Below are 24,933 nucleotides of genomic sequence, written 5' to 3'. Positions count from 1 at the left end.
TTCTTATTTTCAATGACGGCCTAGGAACGGTGGGTTAACTGCCTTGATCAGGGGAAGAACGGCAGATTTTCACCTTGTCAGCTCGGGGGATCCAATCTTGCAACCTTACAGTTGTAAGGTGGTATAGAGAGAAATGGTATAGAAATGGTATAGAGAGAAATAGTCCTATAAATACTATATTAACTACAAAGCTCTAACCACCTGCCTCTCATTGCACTCCACGAGGAGCCTGCCTGTTACGTGAATGCAGTAGAAGCCAAGGTAAGTTGCTAGCTAGCATTAAACTTATCTTATAAAAAACAATCAATCAATCATAATCACTAGTTATAACTACACATGGTTGATGATATTACTAGTTTATCTAGCGTGTCCTGCGTTGCAGATAATCAATGCAATGCTGGGGGACTATTCAACAAAAGCACATTTGTGAAAAAAGCACAATTATTGGACGACTGTACCTAACCTTAAACACCAATGCCTTGTTTTAAATCAATACACAGAAGTATTTATTTTTAAACCTGCATATTTAGCTAAAATAAATCTAGGTTAGCAGACAATATTAACCAGGTGAACTTATCACTTCTCTTGCGTTCATTGCACGCAGAGTCAGGGTATATGCAACAGTTTGGGCAGCCTGGCTCCTTGTGAACTAATTTGCCAGAATTGTACGTAATTATGACATAACATTGAAGGTTGTGCAATGTAACAAGAATATTTAGACTTAGGGATGCCACCCGTTAGATAAAATACCGAACGGTTCCGTATTTCACTGAAATAAAACATTTTGTTTTCGAAATGATAGTTTCCGGATTCGACCATATTAATGACCAAAGGCTCGTATTTCTGTGTGTTATGTTATAATTAAGTCTATGATTTGATAGAGCAGTCTGACTGAGAGATGGTAGGCAGCAGGCTCGTAAGCATTCATTCAAACAGCACTTTAGTGCGTTTTGCCAGCAGCTCTTCGCAAGCACAGCGCTGTTTATGACTTCAAGCCTATCAGCCTAATGGCTGGTGTAACCGATGTGAAATGGCTAGCTAGTTAGTGGGCTGCGCGCTAATATCGTTTCAAACGTCACTCGCTCTGAGACTTGGGGTAGTTATTCCCCTTGCTCTGCAAGGGACGCAAGTTTTGTGGAGCGATGGGTAACGCTGCTTCGAGTGTGGCTGTTGTTGATGTGGTCCTGGTTCGAGCCTAGGTAGGGGCGAGGAGAGGGACGGAAGCTATACTGTTACACTGGCAAAACTATAGTGCCTATAAGAACATCCAATAGTCAAAGGTATATGAAATACAAATGGTATAGAGAGAAATAGTCCTATAAAAACTATATTAACTACAACCTAAAACCTCTTACCTTGGAATATTGAAGTCTCATGTTAAAAGGAACCACCAACTTTCATATGTTCTCATGTTCTGAGCAAGGAACTCAAACGTTAGCTTTTTTACATGGCACATATTGCACTTTTACTTCTCCAACACTTTGTTTTTGCATTATTTAAACCAAATTGAACATGTTTCATTATTTGAGGCTAAATTGATTTTTATTGATGTATTATGTTAAGTTAAAATAAGTGTTTATTCAGTATTGTTGTAATTGTCATTATTTTTCGTCCTCCAATAATCAGTATCGGCGTTGAAAAATCATAATCGGTCGACCTCTTATCTGGACTGAACTGAAACACCTGAGAGATGTGATGCACAACCTGGGAACCATCATGGTGGAACAGAGTGGAGCTGAGGAACATGGAGGCCAGACTGAAGACCAGTGAGAGCCAGGCGGTTGATCTGAAAGTGGAGCTGAGTGTCACCAAGACTGAACTACAGTTCACAAGGAACCAGATGAAGGTAGAACAGGAGGAAAATGAAGGTAACTCCAACAGGTAGTGAATTTATGTTATTTCAGCCATTGAAGACGGATGAGAGGAACAAGAGACAAACACCCTGACAACCTTCTACACGAGACAGACAACCTGACAACCTTCTACAAGAGACAGACAACCTGACAACCTTCTACAAGAGACAGACAACCTGACAACCTTCTACAAGAGACAGACAACCTTCTACAAGAGACAGACAACCTGACAACCTACTACAAGAGACAGACAACCTGACAACCTACTACAAGAGACAGACAACCTGACAACCTTCTACAAGAGACAGACAACCTGACAACCTTCTACAAGAGACAGAGAACCTGACAACCTTCTACAAGAGACAGACAACCTGACAACCTTCTACAAGAGACAGACAACCTGACAACCTACTACAAGAGGCAGACAACCTGACAACCTTCTACAAGAGACAGACAACCTGACAACCTTCTACAAGAGACAGACAACCTGACAACCTACTACAAGAGGCAGACAACCTACTACAAGAGGCAGACAACCTGACAACCTTCTACAAGAGGCAGACAACCTGAAACCTACTACAAGAGGCAGACAACCTGACAACCTTCTACAAGAGACAGACAACCTGACAACCTTCTACAAGAGACAGACAACCTGACAACCTTCTACAAGAGACAGACAACCTGACAACCTTCTACAAGAGACAGACAACCTGACAACCTTCTACAAGAGACAGACAACCTGACAACCTTCTACAAGAGACAGACAACCTGACAACCTTCTACAAGAGACAGACAACCTGACAACCTTCTACAAGAGACAGACAACCTGACAACCTTCTACACGAGACAAACACCCTGACAACCTTCTACAAGAGGCAGACAACCTGACAACCTACTACAAGAGGCAGACAACCTGACAACCTTCTACAAGAGACAGACAACCTGACAACCTTATAAGAGACAGACAACCTGACAACCTTCTACACGAGACAAACACCCTGACAACCTTCTACAATAGGCAGACAACCTGACAACCTACTACAAGAGGCAGACAACCTGACAACCTACTACAAGAGGCAGACAACCTGACAACCTTCTACAAGAGGCAGACAACCTAACAACCTTCTACAAGAGACAGACAACCTTCTACAAGAGACAGACAACCTGACAACCTTCTACAAGAGACAGACAACCTGACAACCTTCTACAAGAGACAGACAACCTGACAACCTTCTACAAGAGACAGACAACCTAACAACCTTCTACAAGAGACAGACAACCTTCTACAAGAGACAGACAACCTGACAACCTACTACAAGAGGCAGACAACCTGACAACCTACTACAAGAGACAGACAACCTGACAACCTTCTACAAGAGACAGACAACCTGACAACCTTCTACAAGAGACAGACAACCTGACAACCTTCTACAAGAGACAGACAACCTGACAACCTTCTACAAGAGACAGACAACCTGACAACCTTCTACAAGAGACAGACAACCTTCTACAAGAGACAGACAACCTGACAACCTTCTACAAGAGACAGACAACCTGAAGCCAGTAAATAAAGCTGTCAAATTAGTAGTAACATTGTTTATCCTTTGTTTTTACTTATTTCAATATGTGTAGCACAAGCAGCACATCTGACAGCCAGTGAGACCAGATGTAACGGTTTTCCTCCTCTTCTGAGGAGGAGTATGAAGGATCGGACCAATATGCAGCTTGGTAAGTGTTTTATTTTATTCAATAGCACTGAACACTAAAATACAAAGTAACAAAAAGAATAACTGAAACAGTTCCGGCTGGTAACTAAAAACAAAGACAGAAAACAACTACCCACAACCCATAGTGTGAAAACAGGCTACCTAAGTATGGTTCTCAATCAGCGACAACGATTGACAGCTGCCTCTGATTGGGAACTATACCAGGCCAAAACCAGAAATACAAAACATAGAACAAAAACATAGAATGCCCATCCCAACTCACGCCCTGACCAAACTAAAATAGAGACATACAAAAGGAACTAAGGTCAGTAACGTGACACCAGACTGACAATCAGTGGAGGAACTGGAAAGAGAGAACACAGGTTGTAGTACATAATGTACATACTGTATGTTAGTGTTATATGGACCAGCAGATAGCGAAACATATCTCATATTCTTATTGGTTTTTAATAATACAATTCCAGCACTAGCAGCAGAGCTTCCAACCATGGAGGCCAGACTGACAACCACTGAGAAAGAGGTAGAGGAACTGAAGAGAGAGAATACAGGTTATGTCCCAAATGGTTGTCTGTATGCTATTAAAACAAAGTAGAATATAATATAAAAATGTTCTCAAACCAAAGTCGCTGAATAAAAAATGTGTGATTTTGCAGCATATGATAAGATAAAATATATGCAATAATAATATGTTTACTTGATAATTGTAATTGCTCTCCCATATTTAAAGACTGACCAAAGGTAGCGTTCTCCACTGCTCTGACTGGTACTGTAGGACCCATCAGCAGTGACACTACTCTGACCTATAGCAGAGTCTTCACAAACATCGACAAGGCTTACATCATGCAACATGTAAAGTGTTGGTCAGATGTTTCATGAGCTGAAATTAAAGATCCCAGAATTTTTCCATACCCACAAAAAAACGTATTTCTCTCAAATTTTGTGTACAAATTTGTTTACATCCCTGTCAGTGAACATTTGGCATGCATACTGAAGGAATGTCCACCAGCGCTGTTGCCAGAGAAATGAATGAGACCAGGATCATCAGAGACCAGTCACCCAGACAGCTGATGAAACTGAGCATTTCTGTCTGTAATAAAGCCCTTTTCTGGGGAAAAACTTCTGATTGGCTGGGCCTGGTTCCCAAGTGGGCGAGCCTATGCCCTACCAGTCCCACCCATGGCTGCGTTCCTGCCTAGTTATGTGAAATCCATAGATTAGGGCCTAATTTATATATTTCAATTGACTGATTTCCTTGTATGAACTGTAACTCAGTAGAATCATTGAAATTGTTGCATTTATATTTTTGTTCAGTGTATATATACATAAGAATGAATATACAATATAATATTTTTGTCATGCAGGTATCTTCACTACACCAGTCAGAGGAGTCTACTACTTTAGATTCACTGACTGTGGTATCATGGATGGGTGTACAATATACTTGACCAGAGAATAATGGTTTCTTTCATAATTTGTTTTATTTTGACTGGAACAAGATTGAGCTTATTCCTGATGTGGAAACTGCCTGGAAATTCTTTCATGATGGTTTTCTCCAAATAGTAAACAAACATGCCCCATTCCTCAGGTTCAGGGTTAAAGGGAGGGATAATCCATGGTTTTCTTCTGAGATGTCTTGTATTATTCACAACCATAATCTAGCCTGGGCTAAAGCAAGGAAATCATGTTCTGATGCTGATTGGCTTATTTTTAGGCAGTAACGAAACAAGTGTTCTTTTCTTCTCAGGAAGGCCAAGTCTGAATATTTTATGTCTGTTAGCACTGATAACCTGAATGACTCTAGACAGTTGTGGAAGGCTATTAAGTCTATGTCTGGAAACAGTAATGTTAATGAATTACCGTCATGTGTATTGAAGGACTTTGTTGCTGTATATGACAAAACTGAAATGCTGAATTGTTTCAATCATCTGGTAGGCTGTTTGATTCAGTGTCCTCTGTCTCTGTACAACTCTGTGTGGATGAACCAGTGTCCTCTGTCTCTGTACAACTCTGTGTGGATGAACCAGTGTCCTCTGTCTCTGTACAACTCTGTGTGGATGAACCAGTGTCCTCTGTCTCTGTACAACTCTGTGTGGATGAACCAGTGTCCTCTGTCTCTGTACAACTCTGTGTGGATGAACCAGTGTCCTCTGTCTCTGTACAACTCTGTGTGGATGAACCAGTGTCCTCTGTCTCTGTACAACTCTGTGTGGATGAACCAGTGTCCTCTGTCTCTGTACAACTCTGTGTGGATGAACCAGCGAGAGCTGGACAAACTTTTTGCTTTTTGTCATTCTCAGTGCAGGAGGTACATAAAGCCCTGAAATCCTTATATCAGAGAAAGCCTGCAGGTCCTGATCTTCTTGATCCCTGCCTTTTAAATCTGGCAGCTGATTTCATAGCTGAACCACTTACATATCTGTTCAATCTAACCTTGGAATGTAAAGAAATTCCAAAGATCTGGAAATCCGCATTTGTCCTGCCACTTTTAAAAGGGGGAGCTCCAACTATTTTAAATAATTATAAACCAATCTCAAAGCTGTCACCCCTGGTGAAAATACTTGAAACCCTTGTGAGTGAACAGCTAAAATAGTTTTCATATACTAACTCTACTTTATCAATGTACCAATCGGGTTTCAGGAAGAAGCATAGCACAATTACAGCAGCCATGAAGGTTTTAAATTATATCACTGAAGCCATTGATAAAAAACAGCACTGACTCTCACTTTTTATTGATCTCTCTAAAGCTTTTGATACAGTTGTTCATGCTATACTGAGGCAGAGATTGTCAAGTGTAAGTCTTTCAGAGCCAAGATAGGTCACGTTCTGACCTTTATTTCCTTTGTTTTGTCGTTATTTAGTATGGTCAGGGCGTGAGTTGGGGTGGGCAGTCTATGTTTGTTTTTCTATGATTTTGGGATTTCTATGTTTCGGCCTAGTATGGTTCTCAATCAGAGGCAGGTGTCGTTAGTTGTCTCTGATTGAGAATCATACTTAGGTAGCCTGGGTTTCACTGTTTGTTTGTGGGTGTTTGTTTCCGTGTCTGTCGCCACACGGAACTGTTTCGGTTTGTTCACGGTTTTTGTATTCATAGTGTTCAGTTTATGTTTTTAAATAAACAACCATGGACACTTACCACGCCGCATCTTGGTCCGATTCTTGCTTACACCTCTTCAGAGGAAGAAATCAGCCGTTACACCAGGACACTCTTGAAAAATATATTTCAAATCTCAATGAGCCCTTCCTATTTAAATATAATAAAATAAATATGTCTGTCATCACTGAGTGCTTACAGCAGTATAAAGTCATCTACTAATATGAAACGAGCAATAATGACCAAGTTGACTGGTGCATCATTAACAAGTCACAGAATCTCCTAATCTGCTACAGAATCTCCTACTAGATAGACCAACTATTTTATTTTTTATTTTTTTTATTTTACTAGGCAAGTCAGTTAAAAACAAAATTCTTGTTTTCAATGACGGCCTAGGAACAGTGGGTTAACTGCCTGTTCAGGGGCAGAACGACAGATTTTGTACCTTGTCAGCTCGGGGATTTGAACTTGCAACCTTTTGGTTACTAGTCCAATGCTCTAACTAGCAGTGGTTCTGTTGTATTTTTGGTACTTTGTAACTGTGGTCATTCCTGCAGAAAACCACATTGATATCAATGGAAACAGGATGCACCTGAGCTCCATTTCGAGTCTCATAGCAAAGGGTCTGAATACTTATGTAAATAAGGTATTTCTGTTTTTTATGTTTAATAAATGTGCAACATTTACTAAAAACCTGTTTTTGCTTTGTCATTACGGGGTACTGTGTGTAGATTGATGAGTAAAAAAACAAATGTAATTAATTATAGAATAAGGCTGTAACGTAACAAAATGTGGAAAAAGTCAAGGGGTCTGAATACTTTCCGAATGCACTGTATAAGTGAGATAAATACAACAATGCCTGCTTAGACCATTTGGGCCCTGTTAGTAACTCCTTAGACACATCTCCATAACATCCCCACCATCCACCTCCCTCTCATGGACCTCTCTTCCCCTGATCTCTCTTCATTTTGCTGAGTAGAGTGAATTCTAACCAGGATGCAATTGGGTGGGGTGGGGGGGGGGGCTGAGGAGAAGGGGGAGGAGGAGGCGGGGCCATCCATCTTGTTCCTGTGTCAGTTCCACTTCCCACTGCGCCCCAACCCCAATCCCCCGTCCTCTTATCTTACCGTTGAAGAAGGCGAACGCTAATGTTTTTCTCACAAAAAAATTGAAAGTGGCGTTTCAAAGCTGCGGGCCAATTTGTACAAATGTATGCATAAATGTGTGGTGCATTCTCTTAACGTCTTACTGTGGGAGACCGTGGGAGGGGAGGGCAGGCTGGAGAGAGCTCTATATCAGAGCCATACACAGCTAGATGCTGTATCACTGGTGCTACTTACGCTTTTATCTCTTATGCACAGTCAGGGATTTGGATCGGTAGCAACATGTGGCAGTGGTCCATTGTCTACCCTTTGGAGTTCATTTTCACTTTCACAAGTACGTGACAAGTAACTGCCATCTTATCCTTCAGTGACACCAACAGGATAGTTAGGTAGTGATTCAAACATCTCACCAACAGTGTTTGTGTGGTCATTGTCAGTCAACCACAGTATGAAGGGAGAAAGGATAGTATCTCCTAAATCATTTCTATCCACCACATTAGCATGTATGCCTTTCCTGCACTCAAATGACCTAGTGGCCTCATGGGTGGAATGTTATTCATATTTTTCATAATTAATACTTTTTTTTCACGCAGAAAATGTGTTGTTTCTATGTCAAACGGTTTTCTTATATTTCCGTCTTTTGTGATGTGTATAAAGTGCATGTAATGCATTTCAACTCTATATCTGACATGGTACAGGTGTCTTCTCTTTTTAAGCCCATAACCATGTGTGTGAGGTGTATACATTTGTTTCAAAGTAGATGTTTAAGACTATGAAGAAACACTCTGTGGGACCCTGATTTAGTCCAGTTTAGCAAAAGGTTAAACAATGTTAGACATTTCATATACCAGTGAAACCTTGCAGCAGTGGCGGGAACATCTCTTGATCTCTTGAATGTCTTACTAGATGCCCACCTGTACAGCATCCCTTCTCAAGGGACCTAAGAATGATACTGTATTGCAGTGAATTCGGTGTTAGCCCAACCAAACCCAATTCCCTGAGGGTTTTTTCTGTTTGTTTTGAATTGATCATCCAAAACCTTATATGGTGGTGAATGTTTTAATTTGTTTCTGTTTTGTTTGTTGCTGTGCATTTTCATTTTGATTGTGTGAAAAATCCCCCAAAATACACAGTGGGTCTAGAACTTACTATGAGGTTGACCATGCTCCATTCGTACTTACCAAGTACTATGAGAATGGCCGGGCTTCATTAGGACTTACCCTGTACTATGAGGTTGATCGTGCTCCATTGGTACTTCCCCCCATTCTTCACCTTGCAGCTGTACTCGCCCGAGTCGCCCAGGCTAAGGTCACTGATCAGCAGGGAGGCGTCCCCCTTGAGGTAGTCCCCGGCTAAGGACAGCCGGCCCGCCTCCGCCTCGTTGGGGTCGTACACCCGGCCCGCGAAGTAGGTGATCACCTGGCGGGGAGGCAGGGAAGGTGGCAAGGAGGGAGGGAATGAGGTACAGAGAGATAAGAGTTAGGGTTAGAGGTTCTGGCTGTGCATAGCAGGACTTGTGTAGGAAAGTGGAAATGGTGGTTCTGTACCCATGGTTATCTGGAGAAGGGTTGTGGATATGTGTAGGTGACACGCACATTGATACAGTACACGCACATATGCATCACTTAGGGGGAATGAACGAGCTATGCTATTGACCATTGTCAATCATTGTAAACACAGATATCATATCATTGTGATTATGTGGTGATGATACTACATGCTGTGCTACAATGCCTTCAGAAAGTATTCACACCCCTTTACTTATTCCACATTTTGTTGTGTTACAGCCTGAATTAAAAATGGATAAAACAACATTCTCATCCATCTACATATAATGAGAAGGTGAAAACATGCTTTTAGAAACCTTTGCACATATATTGAAAATTAAATACAGAAATATCTAATTTACCCCTGAGTCAAAACAACGTCACCTCGTATTTTCTGGATACGAGGTGACCTTTGCACACCTGGATTGTACAATATTTGCACATTATTCTTTAAAAAATTATTGTGAAATTGTTGTGAAATTGTCTCCCAGTGTCTGTTGGAAAGCAGACTGAACCAGGTTTTCCTCTAGGATTTTCCCTGTGCTTGGCTCTTATCCATTTAGTTTTATCCAAAAAAACTCCCTAGTTCTTGCCAATGACAAACGTACCAATAACATGATGCAGCCAACACCATGCTTGAAAATATGAAGAGTGATACTCAGTGATGTGTTGTGTTGGATTTGCCCCAAACATAAGGCTTTGTATTCAGGACATAAAGTTCCTTTCTTTGCCACACATTCTGCAATTTTACTTTACTGCCTCATTGCAAACAGGATGCATGTTTTGGAATATTTATATTCTGTACAGGCTTCCTTTGTCACGTCCTGACCTTAGTTCCTATTTTATGTCTCTGTTTTAGTTTGGTCAGGGCATGAGTTGGGGTGGGCATTCTATGTTGTGTATTTTAGGTTTTGTATTTCTGTGTTGGGCCTGGTATGGTTTCCAATCAGAGGCAGCTGTCGATCGTTGTCTCTGATTGAGAACCATACTTAGGCAGACTGTTTTCCCATTATGATTTGTGGGTAGTTGTTTTCTGTGTCTGTGTTTTACCATACAGAACTGTTTCGGTTTTCATTTATTTCACTTGTTCTTTTGTATTCAGTGTTCGGTTTTATTTCATTAAAATATGGACACTTACCACGCTGTGCATTGGTCCGATCTTTCCTACTCCTCCTCAGAAGAGGAGGAAAACTGTTACATCCTTCTTTTCACTCTGTCATTTAGGTTAGTATTGTGGACTAACTACAATGTTGTTTATCCATCCTCTGTTTTTCCCATCACAGCCATTAAATAACTGTTTTAAAGTCCGGGATAAAGTTAACCATAATTCCACTTTGACATTATGGGAAATTGTGTGAAGGACTGTGACACAACATTTCAATTGAATCAATTTAAAAATCAAGCTGTAACACAACAAAATGTGGAAAAAGTAAAGGGGTATGAATACTTTCTGAAGACACTGTATATAAACAAACTGTCTACCACTACATTATCTCAGACCCAAAGACAAAACAAGACATTACTTCATCACTTGACCATGTAGGGAAATTCATAAATTAACAAATGCAGGGAAGAATGCAGATTTTTCTCAGCCCACAGCACTTAAAGTTTATAACCCCCATTGCAGGTATTAAACATCACCAAGGATATCCAAGCAGAGCCTGTAAAGTGGGTGAATGCGATTTTATTTTCTGCGGATAAATAGCAGGCCTTGTAAACTATCCTTCACCGAAGGCAAACTGTAGCAGCACTTTCAATAACCTGCAGGGAGAGAGTGGAGGGAAAATGGAGGGGGCCATATTGGTCTAACAAGCTTGACGGTACCTCAGATATTAGCTTGACCAGTGGCCAAATGGAATGAAAACTCTGCTCACTTGCAGGAGTGCAAATGGGTTGAGTGAAACCAGAATGACTCTAAAAACAAGAAAGTTTGCTGAAAGATCTTCAAAGTTGAGAAAAGTGGATGAGCGATTGATTCAGTACTTTGGGGGTAATCCTAGTCATTGAGAAGAGTGGGTCCCTATATAGACCCATATAGGCCTCAATGAACTGGAGACAGTGACGTACTGTTTGTTATGTCATGATGGGGGAGAAGCTGTGTCTGTGTCCTGTACAAAGAAACAATATAAATGCTGTATTATAGCCTTGTTATGTAATTTTATTGTGTTACTTAAAAAAAAAAAAGGTTTACTTTTGTTTATTTAGTCAATTATTTCTTAACTCTATTTCTGAAACTGCATTGTTGGTTAGTGGCTTGTAAGTAAGAATTTCACCGTAAGGTGTATTCGGCACGTGTGACAAATACAATTTGATTTATAATTTATTTCTGGTTCTACGATCTCAATAGTCTGAAATTGCTTCCTGTTGGCTCCTCTCCTTCTGATCTGAAAACACAGGCAAGGTGACAGAAATATAGACGCCTATACCAGGAATGTGCTTTCACCTGTCTAGTTATGGAGGAAATGTGACAAGGGGAGGAAGCCCCTTTAGGCTGTTGAGATGCACCCAAAGTCAATAACCAAAGGGAGTCACTCACCACTCTCTGCTTGGAGCTGGGCTTGAGTAGGAGCCACTCGATGTCCAGTGTGGGGGCGTCACCTGCCCAGAACTGGTGGTGACAGGGCAGTGTCGCATTGTCACCGACAACCCTCTTCATCTCCGTCTGGGCGCATGCCGTCAACACACCCAGCAGAACTGTGGGGGCAGAGAGGAAAAGGAGCTTAGAGACACTTTACGTGCAAACACACGCAGACACACACACAGACACACACGCAGACACACACGCAGACACACACACAGGCAGACACACACGCAGACACACACGCCAGAACTGGGCTTAAAAGCCTGTATTTAATTATTTATTATTTTCCTTGTATTTGAGTATATTCAAATAAAGTGTCAGAAATAAACTACTTCTGTTGGAAGTATTTTCAAATAATTTCCTATAAATAGCTCACTATTTGAAAATATTTGTAATTATTTCCAAATACTCCTGGGACCAGGGTTAAAATCCGTGGGAGTATTTATTTGTATTTGAAATACTATGTGTATTTCCAAAAACAATATAACAACTACTTGTATTTTCAAATAAAATATATCTGAATACTTAACGTAATTGAAATAGTATTTGAACCCAGGTCTCTCTCACACACACACACACACACAGTAATTGAAGGTATTGGGGGTAATAGTGAGCCTTATACACACAGCATGTGGAGAGAAGATTAGCTTTGTGGTGCTTTGATACAGTGTAAGTAACTAGGTATTGAACCCGCATACTTCAACAATAACATTATCGCACTGAAATAAAGTACAGAAGTTAGCTGCAATGCTGCTCACACTTGTCTTCAAGTCTCAGACGGGTTATTCCTCAAACAAGGATACTCTCAAACATGGTTACTCCACACTCAATCATAGATGGGCCAACCACCTGAAAGAAAAGCATATTCCATAAAAGGTGATCAATGTTATTTTCAATGCCCTCTGCTTTATAAAATCTACCTCAACCCTACAGCACGTCTCCATACAGCTGAAGTGTAAATGTCTCCATTGAAATACATTGTAAACCTTTTGCAGCCTGTCTACAAGGCAGTCATTCCAATGAGAGACAAATGGCCAATGCAACACACCGGGGGCCTTGGTCTGGATTAACTGCACAATGCCAGGCGGTGGAAAGGGGCATGGATAGGATGGCATTAGACTGGCATTAGACTGGTGTCAGGGGGGATTTACACTGAGATCAGTCTCATCAAAATGGATGGCAAAAAAAAGAGAACGAGGAAAGAAAAACAAATGTCCCTGACCGTCCGAGTTTCTGTTGAGTTTCTGTCTGCGCCTCAAATGACACCCTATTCCCTTTATAGTGTCATAGGGCTCTAGTCAAAAGTAGTGCACTATGTAGGGAATAGGGTTAAATTTGGGATTTAACCTCTATCCCAATTTATTGCAGACTCAGTTCATCTCAAAGAGATACGCGAGACCAATCAAATGTGTCCGTCAACAGACAATAATATTGTCTGCTATATATTTAAGCAAAGCGGAGTGCCTGGATACAGCCCTTAGCCGTGGTATATTGGCCATATACCACAAACACCAGAGGTGCCTTATTGCTATTGGTTACCAACGTAATTAGAGCAGTAAAAATACATGTTTTGTCATATCAGTTGTATACGGTCTGATATTTGGGGTGGCAGTGTAGCCTAGTGGTTAGAGCATTGGACTAGTAACCGAAAGGTTGCAAGTTCAAATCCCCGAGCTAACAAGGTTGTTCTGTCGTTCTGCCCCTGAACAGGCAGTTAACCCACTGTTCCTAGGCCGTCATTGAAAATTCATTAGGTAATGATTAAGAACTTGTGAGAATGTTCTAAATCTTTATGAACATGAATGTTCCAAAACGTTTTCTGTCTTATCCTTTGGAATTGAATAAAAAACATTATTCAGTGTAAAGTCAGATATTATATATCAACCATTTACAGTGCCAGGTGAAGAGTTTTTTTGGACAAAAGTCCATTAATTTCATGCTTGTGTAATTATAACTGCAGTCGTATTGAATAAGATGCTATCGACAAGCAGGCTTAATTGTCTAGCACAGCTCAAGCGTTTGCTTTATTGATACACATTGTGAATTCATGTTTGCTGATTCTTGTCCATACATCCAGCCAGTCTCAGTATGCATACTTATAAATACTCCCACCACTTCTGAATCAAGACAACCTCTGCTTCTCTTCTCTCTTTCTGCCTGGGCCACTTTACATTGGTTACACTGGTATAGTCTCACACACACACACACACATACATGACACACACACACACACACACACACACACACATCCTATTTCAAATTCCCCACTTCATCCACTGACCACCACTGAAAATTATTTATACCCACCATGCACCTTGATTGGCGCCACAGCCCCGCCACAAGCTGTGTGTCGTGACCCCGAGAACACTAAAGACACATCACCTCTGCATATCGCCCACTCCCACATATCCTCACATATTCACATTGCTGACAAGTCAGGAGCCCTCGACGACACTAGCCTGCAGCTAGCCAGCTAGCTAACGTCCACCGTTAGCTAGTCCACCGTCTACCGATTAGCAGCACAACTATTACACTCAACTGAACGACTTGATTAGTGTAGTGTTAGCTAGCTACATAGTTGTCTTTGCTGTCTTCGTACCCAAGATAATTGTGTAGTTTAGAGTGTGTAGTTTTATGTAGTTTTATGTCGTCCTTAACATAGGAGACTCTGCTAGCTAGCCAACAGCTAGCCAACGTCTACCGAACAGAACTTCTGCACTCAACAATCCGGTCGCATTTCGCTTCGCTCCACAGGTAGTATCACATTTTTCATTTCATTTCATTACAGTACAACGGCTTGATTTGTTTGATCGTAGCTAGCTACATAGCTAGCTACATAGCCGTCTTTGTATCAAAGATAATTGTGTAGTCTAGAGCGATTTCCTAGGTTAGCTAGCCAGCTATTGTCGTTCTTTTAACGCAACGTAACGTAATCAACACTGCTAGCTAGCCAGCTAGCCCCGAATAGCAGCACAGTAGAAACTATTACACTCAACGGAACGACTTGATTAGTGTAGTGTCAACAACGCAGCCAATGCCAGCTAGCCTACATAGTCAACAACGCAGCCTCTGCCAGCTAGCCTACTTCAGCAGTACTGTATCATTTTAATCATTTTAGTCAATAAGATTCTTGCTACGTAAGCTTAACTTTCTGAACACTCGTGACGTGTAGTCCACTTGTCATTCCAATCTCCTTTGCATTAGCGTAGCCTCTTGTGTAGCCTGTCAACTATGTGTCTGTCTATCCCGGTTCTCTCCTCTCTGCACAGACCATACAAACGCTCCACACCGCGTGGCCGCGCCACCCTAATCTGGTGGTCCCAGCGCACGACCCACGTGGAGTTCCAGGTCTCCGGTAGCCTCTGGAACTGCCGATCTGCGGCCAACAAGGCAGAGTTCATCTCCGCCTATGTCTCCCTCCAGTCCCTCGACTTCTTGGCACTGACGGAAACATGGATCACCACAGACAACACTGCTACTCCTACTGCTCTCTCTTCGTCTGCCCACGTGTTCTCGCACACCCCGAGAGCTTCTGGTCAGCGGGGTGGTGGCACCGGGATCCTCATCTCTCCCAAGTGGTCATTCTCTCTTTCTCCCCTTACCCATCTGTCTATCGCCTCCTTTGAATTCCATGCTGTCACAGTTACCAGCCCTTTCAAGCTTAACATCCTTATCATTTATCGCCCTCCAGGTTCCTCGGAGAGTTCATCAATGAGCTTGATGCCTTGATAAGCTCCTTTCCTGAGGACGGCTCACCTCTCACAGTTCTGGGCGACTTTAACCTCCCCACACCTACCTTTGACTCATTCCTCTCTGCCTCCTTCTTTCCACTCCTCTCCTCTTTTGACCTCACCCTCTCACCTTCCCCCTACTCACAAGGCAGGAAATACGCTCGACCTCATCTTTACTAGATGCTGTTCTTCCACTAACCTCGTTGCAACTCCCCTCCAAGTCTCCGACCACTACCTTGTATCCTTTTCCCTCTCGCTCTCATCCAACACTTCCCACACTGCCCCTACTCGGATGGTATCGCGCCGTCCCAACCTTCGCTCTCTCCCCCGCTACTCTCTCCTCTTCCATCCTATCATCTCTTCCCTCTGCTCAAACCTTCTCCAACCTATCTCCTGATTCTGCCTCCTCAACCCTCCTCTCCTCCCTTTCTGCATCCTTTGACTCTCTATGTCCCCTATCCTCCAGGCCGGCTCGGTCCTCCCTCCCGCTCCGTGGCTCGACGACTCATTGCGAGCTCACAGAACAGGGCTCCGGGCAGCCGAGCGGAAATGGAGGAAAACTCCCCGCCTCCCTGCGGACCTGACATCCTTTCACTCCCTCCTCTCTACATTTTCCTCTTCTCTCTCTGCTGCTAAAGCCACTTTCTACCACTCTAAATTCCAAGCATCTGCCTCTAACCCTAGGAAGCTCTTTGCAACCTTCTCCTCCCTCCTGAATCCTCCTCCCCCTCCCCCCTCCTCCCTCTCTGCAGATGACTTCGTCAACCATTTTGAAAAGAAGGTCGACGACATCCGATCCTCGTTTGCTATGTCAAACGACACCGCTGGTTCTGCTCACACTGCCCTACCCTGTGCTCTGACCTCTTTCTCCCCTCTCTCTCCAGATGAAATCTCGCGTCTTGTGACGGCCGGCCGCCCTACAACCTGCCCGCTTGACCCTATCCCCTCCTCTCTTCTCCAGACCATTTCCGGAGACCTTCTCCCTTACCTCACCTCGCTCATCAACTCATCCCTGACCGCTGGCTACGTCCCTTCCGTCTTCAAGAGAGCGAGAGTTGCACCCCCTTCTGAAAAAACCTACACTCGATCCCTCCGATGTCAACAACTACAGACCAGTATCCCTTCTTTCTTTTCTCTCCAAAACTCTTGAACGTGCCGTCCTTGGCCAGCTCTCCCGCTATCTCTCTCAGAATGACCTTCTTGATCCAAATCAGTCAGGTTTCAAGACTAGTCATTCAACTGAGACTGCTCTTCTCTGTATCACGGAGGCGCTCCGCACTGCTAAAGCTAACTCTCTCTCCTCTGCTCTCATCCTTCTAGACCTATCGGCTGCCTTCGATACTGTGAACCATCAGATCCTCCTCTCCACCCTCTCCGAGTTGGGCATCTCCGGCGCGGCCCACGCTTGGATTGCGTCCTACCTGACAGGTCGCTCCTACCAGGTGGCGTGGCGAGAATCCGTCTCCACACCACGTGCTCTCACCACTGGTGTCCCCCAGGGCTCTGTTCTAGGCCCTCTCCTATTCTCGCTATACACCAAGTCACTTGGCTCTGTCATAACCTCACATGGTCTCTCCTATCATTGCTATGCAGACGACACACAATTAATATTCTCCTTTCCCCCTTCTGATGACCAGGTGGCGAATCGCATCTCTGCATGTCTGGCAGACATATCCGTGTGGATGACGGATCACCACCTCAAGCTGAACCTCGGCAAGACGGAGCTGCTCTTCCTCCCGGGAAGGACTGCCCGTTCCATGATCTCGCCATCACGGTTGACAACTCCATTGTGTCCTCCTCCCAGAGCGCTAAGAACCTTGGCGTGATCCTGGACAACACCCTGTCGTTCTCAACTAACATCAAGGCGGTGGCCCGTTCCTGTAGGTTCATGCTCTACAACATCCGCAGAGTACGACCCTGCCTCACACAGGAAGCGGCGCAGGTCCTAATCCAGGCACTTGTCATCTCCCGTCTGGATTACTGCAACTCGCTGTTGGCTGGGCTCCCTGCCTGTGCCATTAAACCCCTACAACTCATCCAGAACGCCGCAGCCCGTCTGGTGTTCAACCTTCCCAAGTTCTCTCACGTCACCCCGCTCCTCCGCTCCCTCCACTGGCTTCCAGTTGAAGCTCGCATCCGCTACAAGACCATGGTGCTTGCCTACGGAGCTGTGAGGGGAACGGCACCTCAGTACCTCCAGGCTCTGATCAGGCCCTACACCCAAACAAGGGCACTGCGTTCATCCACCTCTGGCCTGCTCGCCTCCCTACCACTGAGGAAGTACAGTTCCCGCTCAGCCCAGTCAAAACTGTTCGCTGCTCTGGCCCCCCAATGGTGGAACAAACTCCCTCACGACGCCAGGACAGCGGAGTCAATCACCACCTTCCGGAGACACCTGAAACCCCACCTCTTTAAGGAATACCTAGGATAGGATAAAGTAATCCCTCTCACCCCCCCTCCCCCTGAAAAGATTTAGATGCACTACTGTTCCACTGGAGGTCATAAGGTGAATGCACCAATTTGTAAGTCGCTCTGGATAAGAGCGTCTGCTAAATGACTTAAATGTAAATGTAAATGTGAGTGAATACAACAGGCTAATGATTACTCAATATGGGCCTAATTAGATTACATTGAGTGGCAGTCAGAAGCTCAGGTGTGACAAGCAGGTGAGAAAGAGACCTCTTTGTGATGGTAATAACTTTGCTTACAAGCTAGTGAAAGACTTGCTAAGTCTAGGCTAGGCCTCTGTACTCAAGAAAGATTTGAGTCTTTATTGCCTTTCGTGAATTAACACTCACTTTACTACTAGCACTGACTTTGCTGATACTGTAGCTACTTGATTGAGGAAAAAGGTACTTACTATGACGGATACTCTATGTGGTTGTCCTACCTAGTTACCTAGCTACCACTTAACTGTAAGTGGGTCGTTATGGATAAGAGCGTCTGCTAAATCATTTGTATTTTTATGTTGTAGCTAACTTAGTAACTGGCATGCTTTGAGAAAATGGCGGAAAGTCAATTTACTATACAATTCATTTCTCCAGCAAACCTGGCAACAGCCACTTTCTGAATGTAATAAAATGTCTGCCGCTAAAAGTATTGGGTCTCCACTCCCCACTCGTTCCTGTTTTAGCACTGTGTTTCGCGTAGTCATTCTTTGCACTTGCTAATGTCATGTTAGGGGAGGACCTGAGAGCTCAGTTAGGACTCAGGAAGTCTCTCTCTCTCTCTCTGTCTCTCTATATGCTTAATTGATTTGTGGAGAAGAGGCCAGTGTTGACTGTGGTTTATACATAGTACTAATGTTTGTGGGTTGTGGCAGAAGCAATGCAAACTGATGCCAGTTTTATGCAAACATAGACATGTGAGTTCATATTAGCCTAGTGGTTAGAGCGTTGGACTACTAACCGAAAGGTTGCGAGATTGAATCCCCCCAAGGTAAAAATCTGTCGTTCTGCCCCTGAACAGGCAGTTAACCCACTGTTCCTAGGCTGTAATTGAAAATAAGAATTTGTTCTTAACTGACTTGCCTAGTTAAATAAATATTGTTTTTGGGAGCTGTTCTGTGTCAACCACATCTCTTTCACAATGTCAATATATTCATTGTGACTTAACTTTCATATGAGTGAATAAATTGGTTGATGGCTATTGATAGAAAAACACATCTCTGGCTTTCATCTCACTTATTTCAAATTCTGAAATAAGTGAATAACTGTTATTCTGAAATAACTGTCACGAACAGATTCTTTAATGATTAAAGGAAATACACAATTACATTACACTACCATATAACGTTCTCTGAATTTGTCCTGTGCCATCCAGATACATGGTCACTCTATCATTGGGTGAAAGTGGCATAACAGAGCAGGTTAAGCCGGTTATGTTATAGAAGACATGCAGGCCAAAAAGAGAAAAATAGATGAGAGCGAGGAGAGGATCCAAGGGGATATATTATCTTACCAGAGGCTTACCAGCAGCAGCACAGTATACAGATGCTGACAGTGTAAAGGATAAAATGACCACGGGGCTATGGATAAAAGCCGACGCTTTCAATTGTTTGCCATCCTTTTTCAGTCAGTTCTCATTTGCACTGTGATCAACCATATGGCCTATGATGTTCTGGCTTGAACTGTTAGTATTGTTGGACAGTCGGTGAAAACAGTACAAAACAATTATACAAAATAGGAGTATGTGTGTGTGTGTGTGTGTATACACTGCTCAAAAAATAAAGGGAACACTAAAATAACACATCCTAGATCTGAATGAATGAAATATTCTTATTAAATACTTTTTTCTTTACATAGTTGAATGTGCTGACAACAAAATCACACAAAAATGATCAATGGAAATCAAATTTATCAACCCTCTGGATTTGGAGTCACACTCAAAATTAAAGTGAAAAAACACACTACAGGCTGATCCAACTTTGATGTAATGTCCTTAAAACAAGTCAAAATGAGGCTCAGTAGTGTGTGTGGCCTCCACGTGCCTGTATGACCTCCCTACAACGCCTGGGAATGCTTCTGATGAGGTGGCGGATTGTCTCCTGAGGGATCTCCTCCCAGACCTGGACTAAAGGATCCACTATCTCCTGGACAGTCGGTGGTGCGACGTGACGTTGGTGGATGGAGCAAGACATGATGTCCCAGATGTGCTCAATTGGATTCAGGTCTGGGGAATGGGCGGGCCAGTCCAGAGCATCAATGCCTTCCTCTTGCAGGAACTGCTGACACACTCCAGCCACATGAGGTTTAGCATTGTCTTGCATTAGGAGGAACCCAGGGCCAACCGCACCAGCATATGGTCTCACAAGGGGTCTGAGGTTCTCATCTCGGTACCTAATGGCAGTCAGGCTACCTCTGGCGAGCACATGGAGGGCTGTGCGGCCCCCCAAAGAAATGCCACCCCACACCATGACTGACCCACCGCCAAACCGGTCATGCTGGAGGATGTTGCAGGCAGAAGAACGTTCTCCACAGCGTCTCCAGACTGTCACGTCTGTCACATGTGCTCAGTGTAAACCTGCTTTCATCTGTGAAGAGCACAGGGAGCCAGTGGCGAATTTGCCAATCTTGGTGTTCTCTGGCAAATGAAAAACATCCTGCACGGTGTTGGGCTGTAAGCACAACACCCACCTGTGGACGTCGGACCCTCATACCACCCTCATGGAGTCTGTTTCTGACCGTTTGAGCAGACACATGCACATTTGTGGCATGCTGGAGGTCAATTTGCAGGGCTCTGGCAGTGCTCCTCCTGCTCCTCCTTGCACAAAGGCGGAGGTAGCGGTCCTGCTGCTGGGTTGTTGCCCTCCTACGGCCTCCTCCACGTCTCCTGATGTACTGGCCTGTCTCCTGGTAGCGCCTCCATGCTCTGGACACTACGCTGACAGACACAGCAAACCTTCTTGCCACAGCTCGCATTGATGTGCCATCCTGGATGAGCTGCACTACCTGAGCCACTTGTGTGGGTTGTAGACTCCGTCTCATGCTACCACTAGAGTGAAAGCACCGCCAGCATTCAAAAGTGACCAAAACATCAGCCAGGAAGCATTGGAACTGAGAAGTGGTCTCTGGTCACCACCTGCAGAACCACTCCTTTATTGGGGGTGTCTTGCTAATTGCCTATAATTTCCACCTGTTGTCTATTCCATTTGCACAACAGCATGTTAAATTTATTGTCAATCAGTGTTGCTTCCTAAGTGAACAGTTTGATTTCACAGAAGTGTGATTGACTTGGCGTTACATTGTGTTGTTTAAGTGTTCCCTTTATTTTTTTGAGCAGTGTATTTATGTGTGCGTGTGTTCATGCGATTATTAACACAAAAGGACCCAAGCTGCTTGGCTGAGTGAGAGTTCAAAGCAGCAGCAGCATAGAGAGAGAGACAGGGAGAGAGAGAGAGACAGAGACAGAGACAGAGACAGAGAGAGAGAGAGAGAGAGAGAAGGGACCTGGGTCCTCTGAAGATGCCCTAGGGGGAGTCGTGCTCCAGTAAATTGCCTCCTCTCCAGTCTTATTATAGGAGAGCATGGGAGCTGGTGGGACACATTGGGCCCCATACCTTTCAAACTGTCCAAAGTCACGCTGCTTGTCTGACTAGCCTGCCTAGCTTGGCTGCTCCCGAGTCAGCACATCACTCGTGCTCTCTGGCTCTGTCACAGAGAAATGCTCAGATCTGAGTAAAAAAACACTGCAACTTCAAATAGACAACTAAAAGAGAAGAGGGCTAACTTCAGCCTGTGAGCTCACTTTGAATTATTTCTGTTTGTCCCATCGTTTGGGGTGAAGTATCCCAGAATGCATCAGTGGGCCCAAAGCATGAGGGTTGAGTGTCGTCTGACTGCTGACTAACCGACTGTGTTAGCCGCACGTTGATATTTCTCCCATCCTTAAATTCAACACAGTTGACGCAGCTCCATGTGTATACTTACCACAGGAGGTTGGTGGTACCTTAATTGGGGAGGATGGGCTTGTGGTAATGAGTGGAATAAGTGGAACGGTATCAAATCCATCAATCACATGGTTTCCATGTGATTGATGCCATTCCATTCGCTCCATTCTGGCCATTATTATGAGTCGTCCTCCCCTCAGCAGCCTCCTGTGATACTTACAGTACTGATCTCAGGAAATGGCATAGGATGCGACTGACAAGAAGAAGAGTGTGTCACTTTGTGTTAGTAGTAAGTCTGCAAGCAAATGCAATGGCATGTGCCATATCTGCATAGTGAAACACACAGCCTGTGAGAGCGGCTATATCAATCACACACACACACACACCCCATGTGTAAGGCAGTTCACATAGCTTCTAGGCTTTGAAATACATCACTCATTACCCTTTAGGGGTTTGGTGTTACATACAGTATGAGTGACTAGCGACTATCGTCACGGTTCAGGGCCAGCCCATGTGGACAGCCTTGGCAAATTGAAAACACTGCTACCTGATGGTGCGACACCTTATATCTTCCCCCTGCTTGACAGACTAGTCTGCCGATAAAAAAATATTGAGTGTCTGTGTTGCATTAAGCCAAGTTCCCTTCAACAGGGCAATATATAGTTATTTAGCCACGAGCCAGAGTTCAAGCCATTTGGACTTTGCAGAGTTTCAGTCTGCGTGGTGACGGACGTAATACTCACCTCCACCACTAGGTGTGCTGTGCCTACTGTATAACTTCATGCCTGTTATAACACTTTTTAGTGGGAAGTTAGGAGAGTAACGAATAAGAAATTAATGACTTTAAACATTGAAAGATGAGCACATAATGTGGCAAAGCACTTTAGCGTGTCACATAAAATTACTGCACGTCAAGCATAATGACCTTTTCCCTGCTGTGCCACCAGCTCTAAGTGAATAGGCCTGAAGGCGAGATGGATTGGCAGGAAGGGGGGAAGTAGCATCTGGGTGACTCAACATCCACAAACACCTCACAACATCGCACACATCTGTTTTGTAAAAATTCACATCAATGCAATTAGACGTGAAACGAACTGACCAAATTAAGTGATATACAAAACCCAACATCCGACTTCCTACCTTTTTCCTTCTCCAAATCACACCCGTGGTTGCTCCTTCCGTAACCTCATTCATCTGCGAGGGGGTAAATCATTTTACGTGTTCCTGCAATTACTCGGCTGTCTCAATCCTGTATGCACTGCATCTGGCCTGCCGGAGAAAGGTTAGGAGTATTTCCTACTCAGTGACTTCAGACAGCACTTTGAAGGTGGGGGACTCTTTCCCATAATCCTTTGCTTCTACTACTGACAAGACCAGTTTCACTTTATACATCTCCTCCGTACCCCCCAAAAAGTGGTATTAGATGCCACCTCCAGGTTTGGAAAAAAGGAGAATAGTACAGTACCCTCTCATGTGGCCAAAAGGGGGGGGTCTAGATCAGCACTCCTACTCTTAGACGCTTTGTGAATACATTGAAGTACACCCACATTCCACACACGACACACACTGAATCGAGGGAAAGATTGAGAGAAGAAAACCAGTCGAAATGAAGCCACCTGACAAGTGGCAACCTTGAAATCCATCTTCAAAGGTAACTGAGATGGGTTCCGTGATATGATGTAGTGAAGCTAAGCCTCCCACTGGTCTCCCACAAAAGCAAGAAATCTGCGTAACCAATTAGATTATGGTAATCAGAGCCCTCATAAACATCACCGGCAGGACGTTCCGACAACTCTTGATTACAGAGTCCTCGTTCCAAATTCCACACTATTCCCTATATAGTGCACTACTTTTGACCAGGCCCTATAGGGAAGGCCCATAGGGCTCTGATCAAAGTAGTGCACTATTGTAGGGAATAGGGTGCTATTTGGGATGCAGTTGAATCTTATCCAACTTCTGCATCTGTGGGGATTCTACCTGAATAGGGGGGACTTAAACCAAAGTCTTGGACTGTGTCCAAATTTGAACTCCTTCCTTATTAAAGTTAACTACTTGTCTGAGCGTTGTCCTCAGTTAACACTTGAGGGTGGAACTCATTGAGATGCAGGCCTTACAGTGAATGCTGAAACTCTGATAAATTGATTCATTCGCTTCCAAAGAAAGATTCCACTGTGTTAATATCTTCCCTAAACAGAGGCAGGGGGAGTCGGTGGACTTGAAAATACTTCAGGTAGTCTTAGACACAGCTGTGTGTGCAATAGGATAGAGACACTATCTTGGCCATTGATTCGCCTTCCGTTCATAATTGTAAACAACTTCAAAGACTTAGACCTTTTCCTTAACTTTTACTGGTTTCACAGCATTGTGAATTGTGGGTTGAAACTCCACATGCCGGTCTATGTTGTGTAGAGACTAGTGTTAAAAGCCGTCACCAAACGTCAAGCTGCCTGCTCCACTGCAGATAAAGCCAGCGACAGTGACTACAGTACATATACCACACCATGAGCCTCAGTAACAATCAAGTCCAGATAAGTGAAGGAGAGGGAGAAGGTGAGAGAGAAGGGAGGGGGAAAACACATACACACACAGTCTTGTACAACTAACTTTGTGGGGACACAAAATTAATTCCCATTCAAAATCCTATTTTCCCTACCACCGAACCCTAAACCTAACCCTAACTACAAAACTACAAAATGTTTTACCTTGTGGGGAGTAACAAAATGTCCCCAGGTGGTCCATTTTGGGTTCTTTTACTATTCTTGTGGGGAATTCTGGTCCCCACAAATATAGTTAAACATGTCCACACACACACACACACACACACACACACACACACGGTAAGGACCAGATTGCTCTATTCCCTCCATGTATGCCACCCAAAAAAGGAGGCCACAATTAACACTAGAAAAAAC

General features: G+C 43.7%; 1 protein-coding gene across 1 annotated transcript in view; it reads right to left on the bottom strand.

The window, feature by feature from the left end:
* Positions 1–24,933, bottom strand: part of LOC115136289 (CXADR-like membrane protein) — a 124,904-nt gene that overhangs the window by 24,337 nt on the left and 75,634 nt on the right. The window contains exons 2-3 of the mRNA XM_065023841.1: positions 11,858–12,015; positions 8,995–9,193 (exon numbers count right to left, since the gene is read on the bottom strand). Coding sequence (XP_064879913.1) covers positions 8,995–9,193; positions 11,858–12,015 — 357 coding nt within the window. The remainder of the gene's footprint in view (positions 1–8,994; positions 9,194–11,857; positions 12,016–24,933) is intronic.

This window comes from Oncorhynchus nerka, linkage group LG10 (genome assembly GCF_034236695.1).
Source record: "Oncorhynchus nerka isolate Pitt River linkage group LG10, Oner_Uvic_2.0, whole genome shotgun sequence".
NCBI lineage: Eukaryota > Metazoa > Chordata > Actinopteri > Salmoniformes > Salmonidae > Oncorhynchus > Oncorhynchus nerka.
This window is presented reverse-complemented; position numbering and strand designations above follow the sequence as displayed.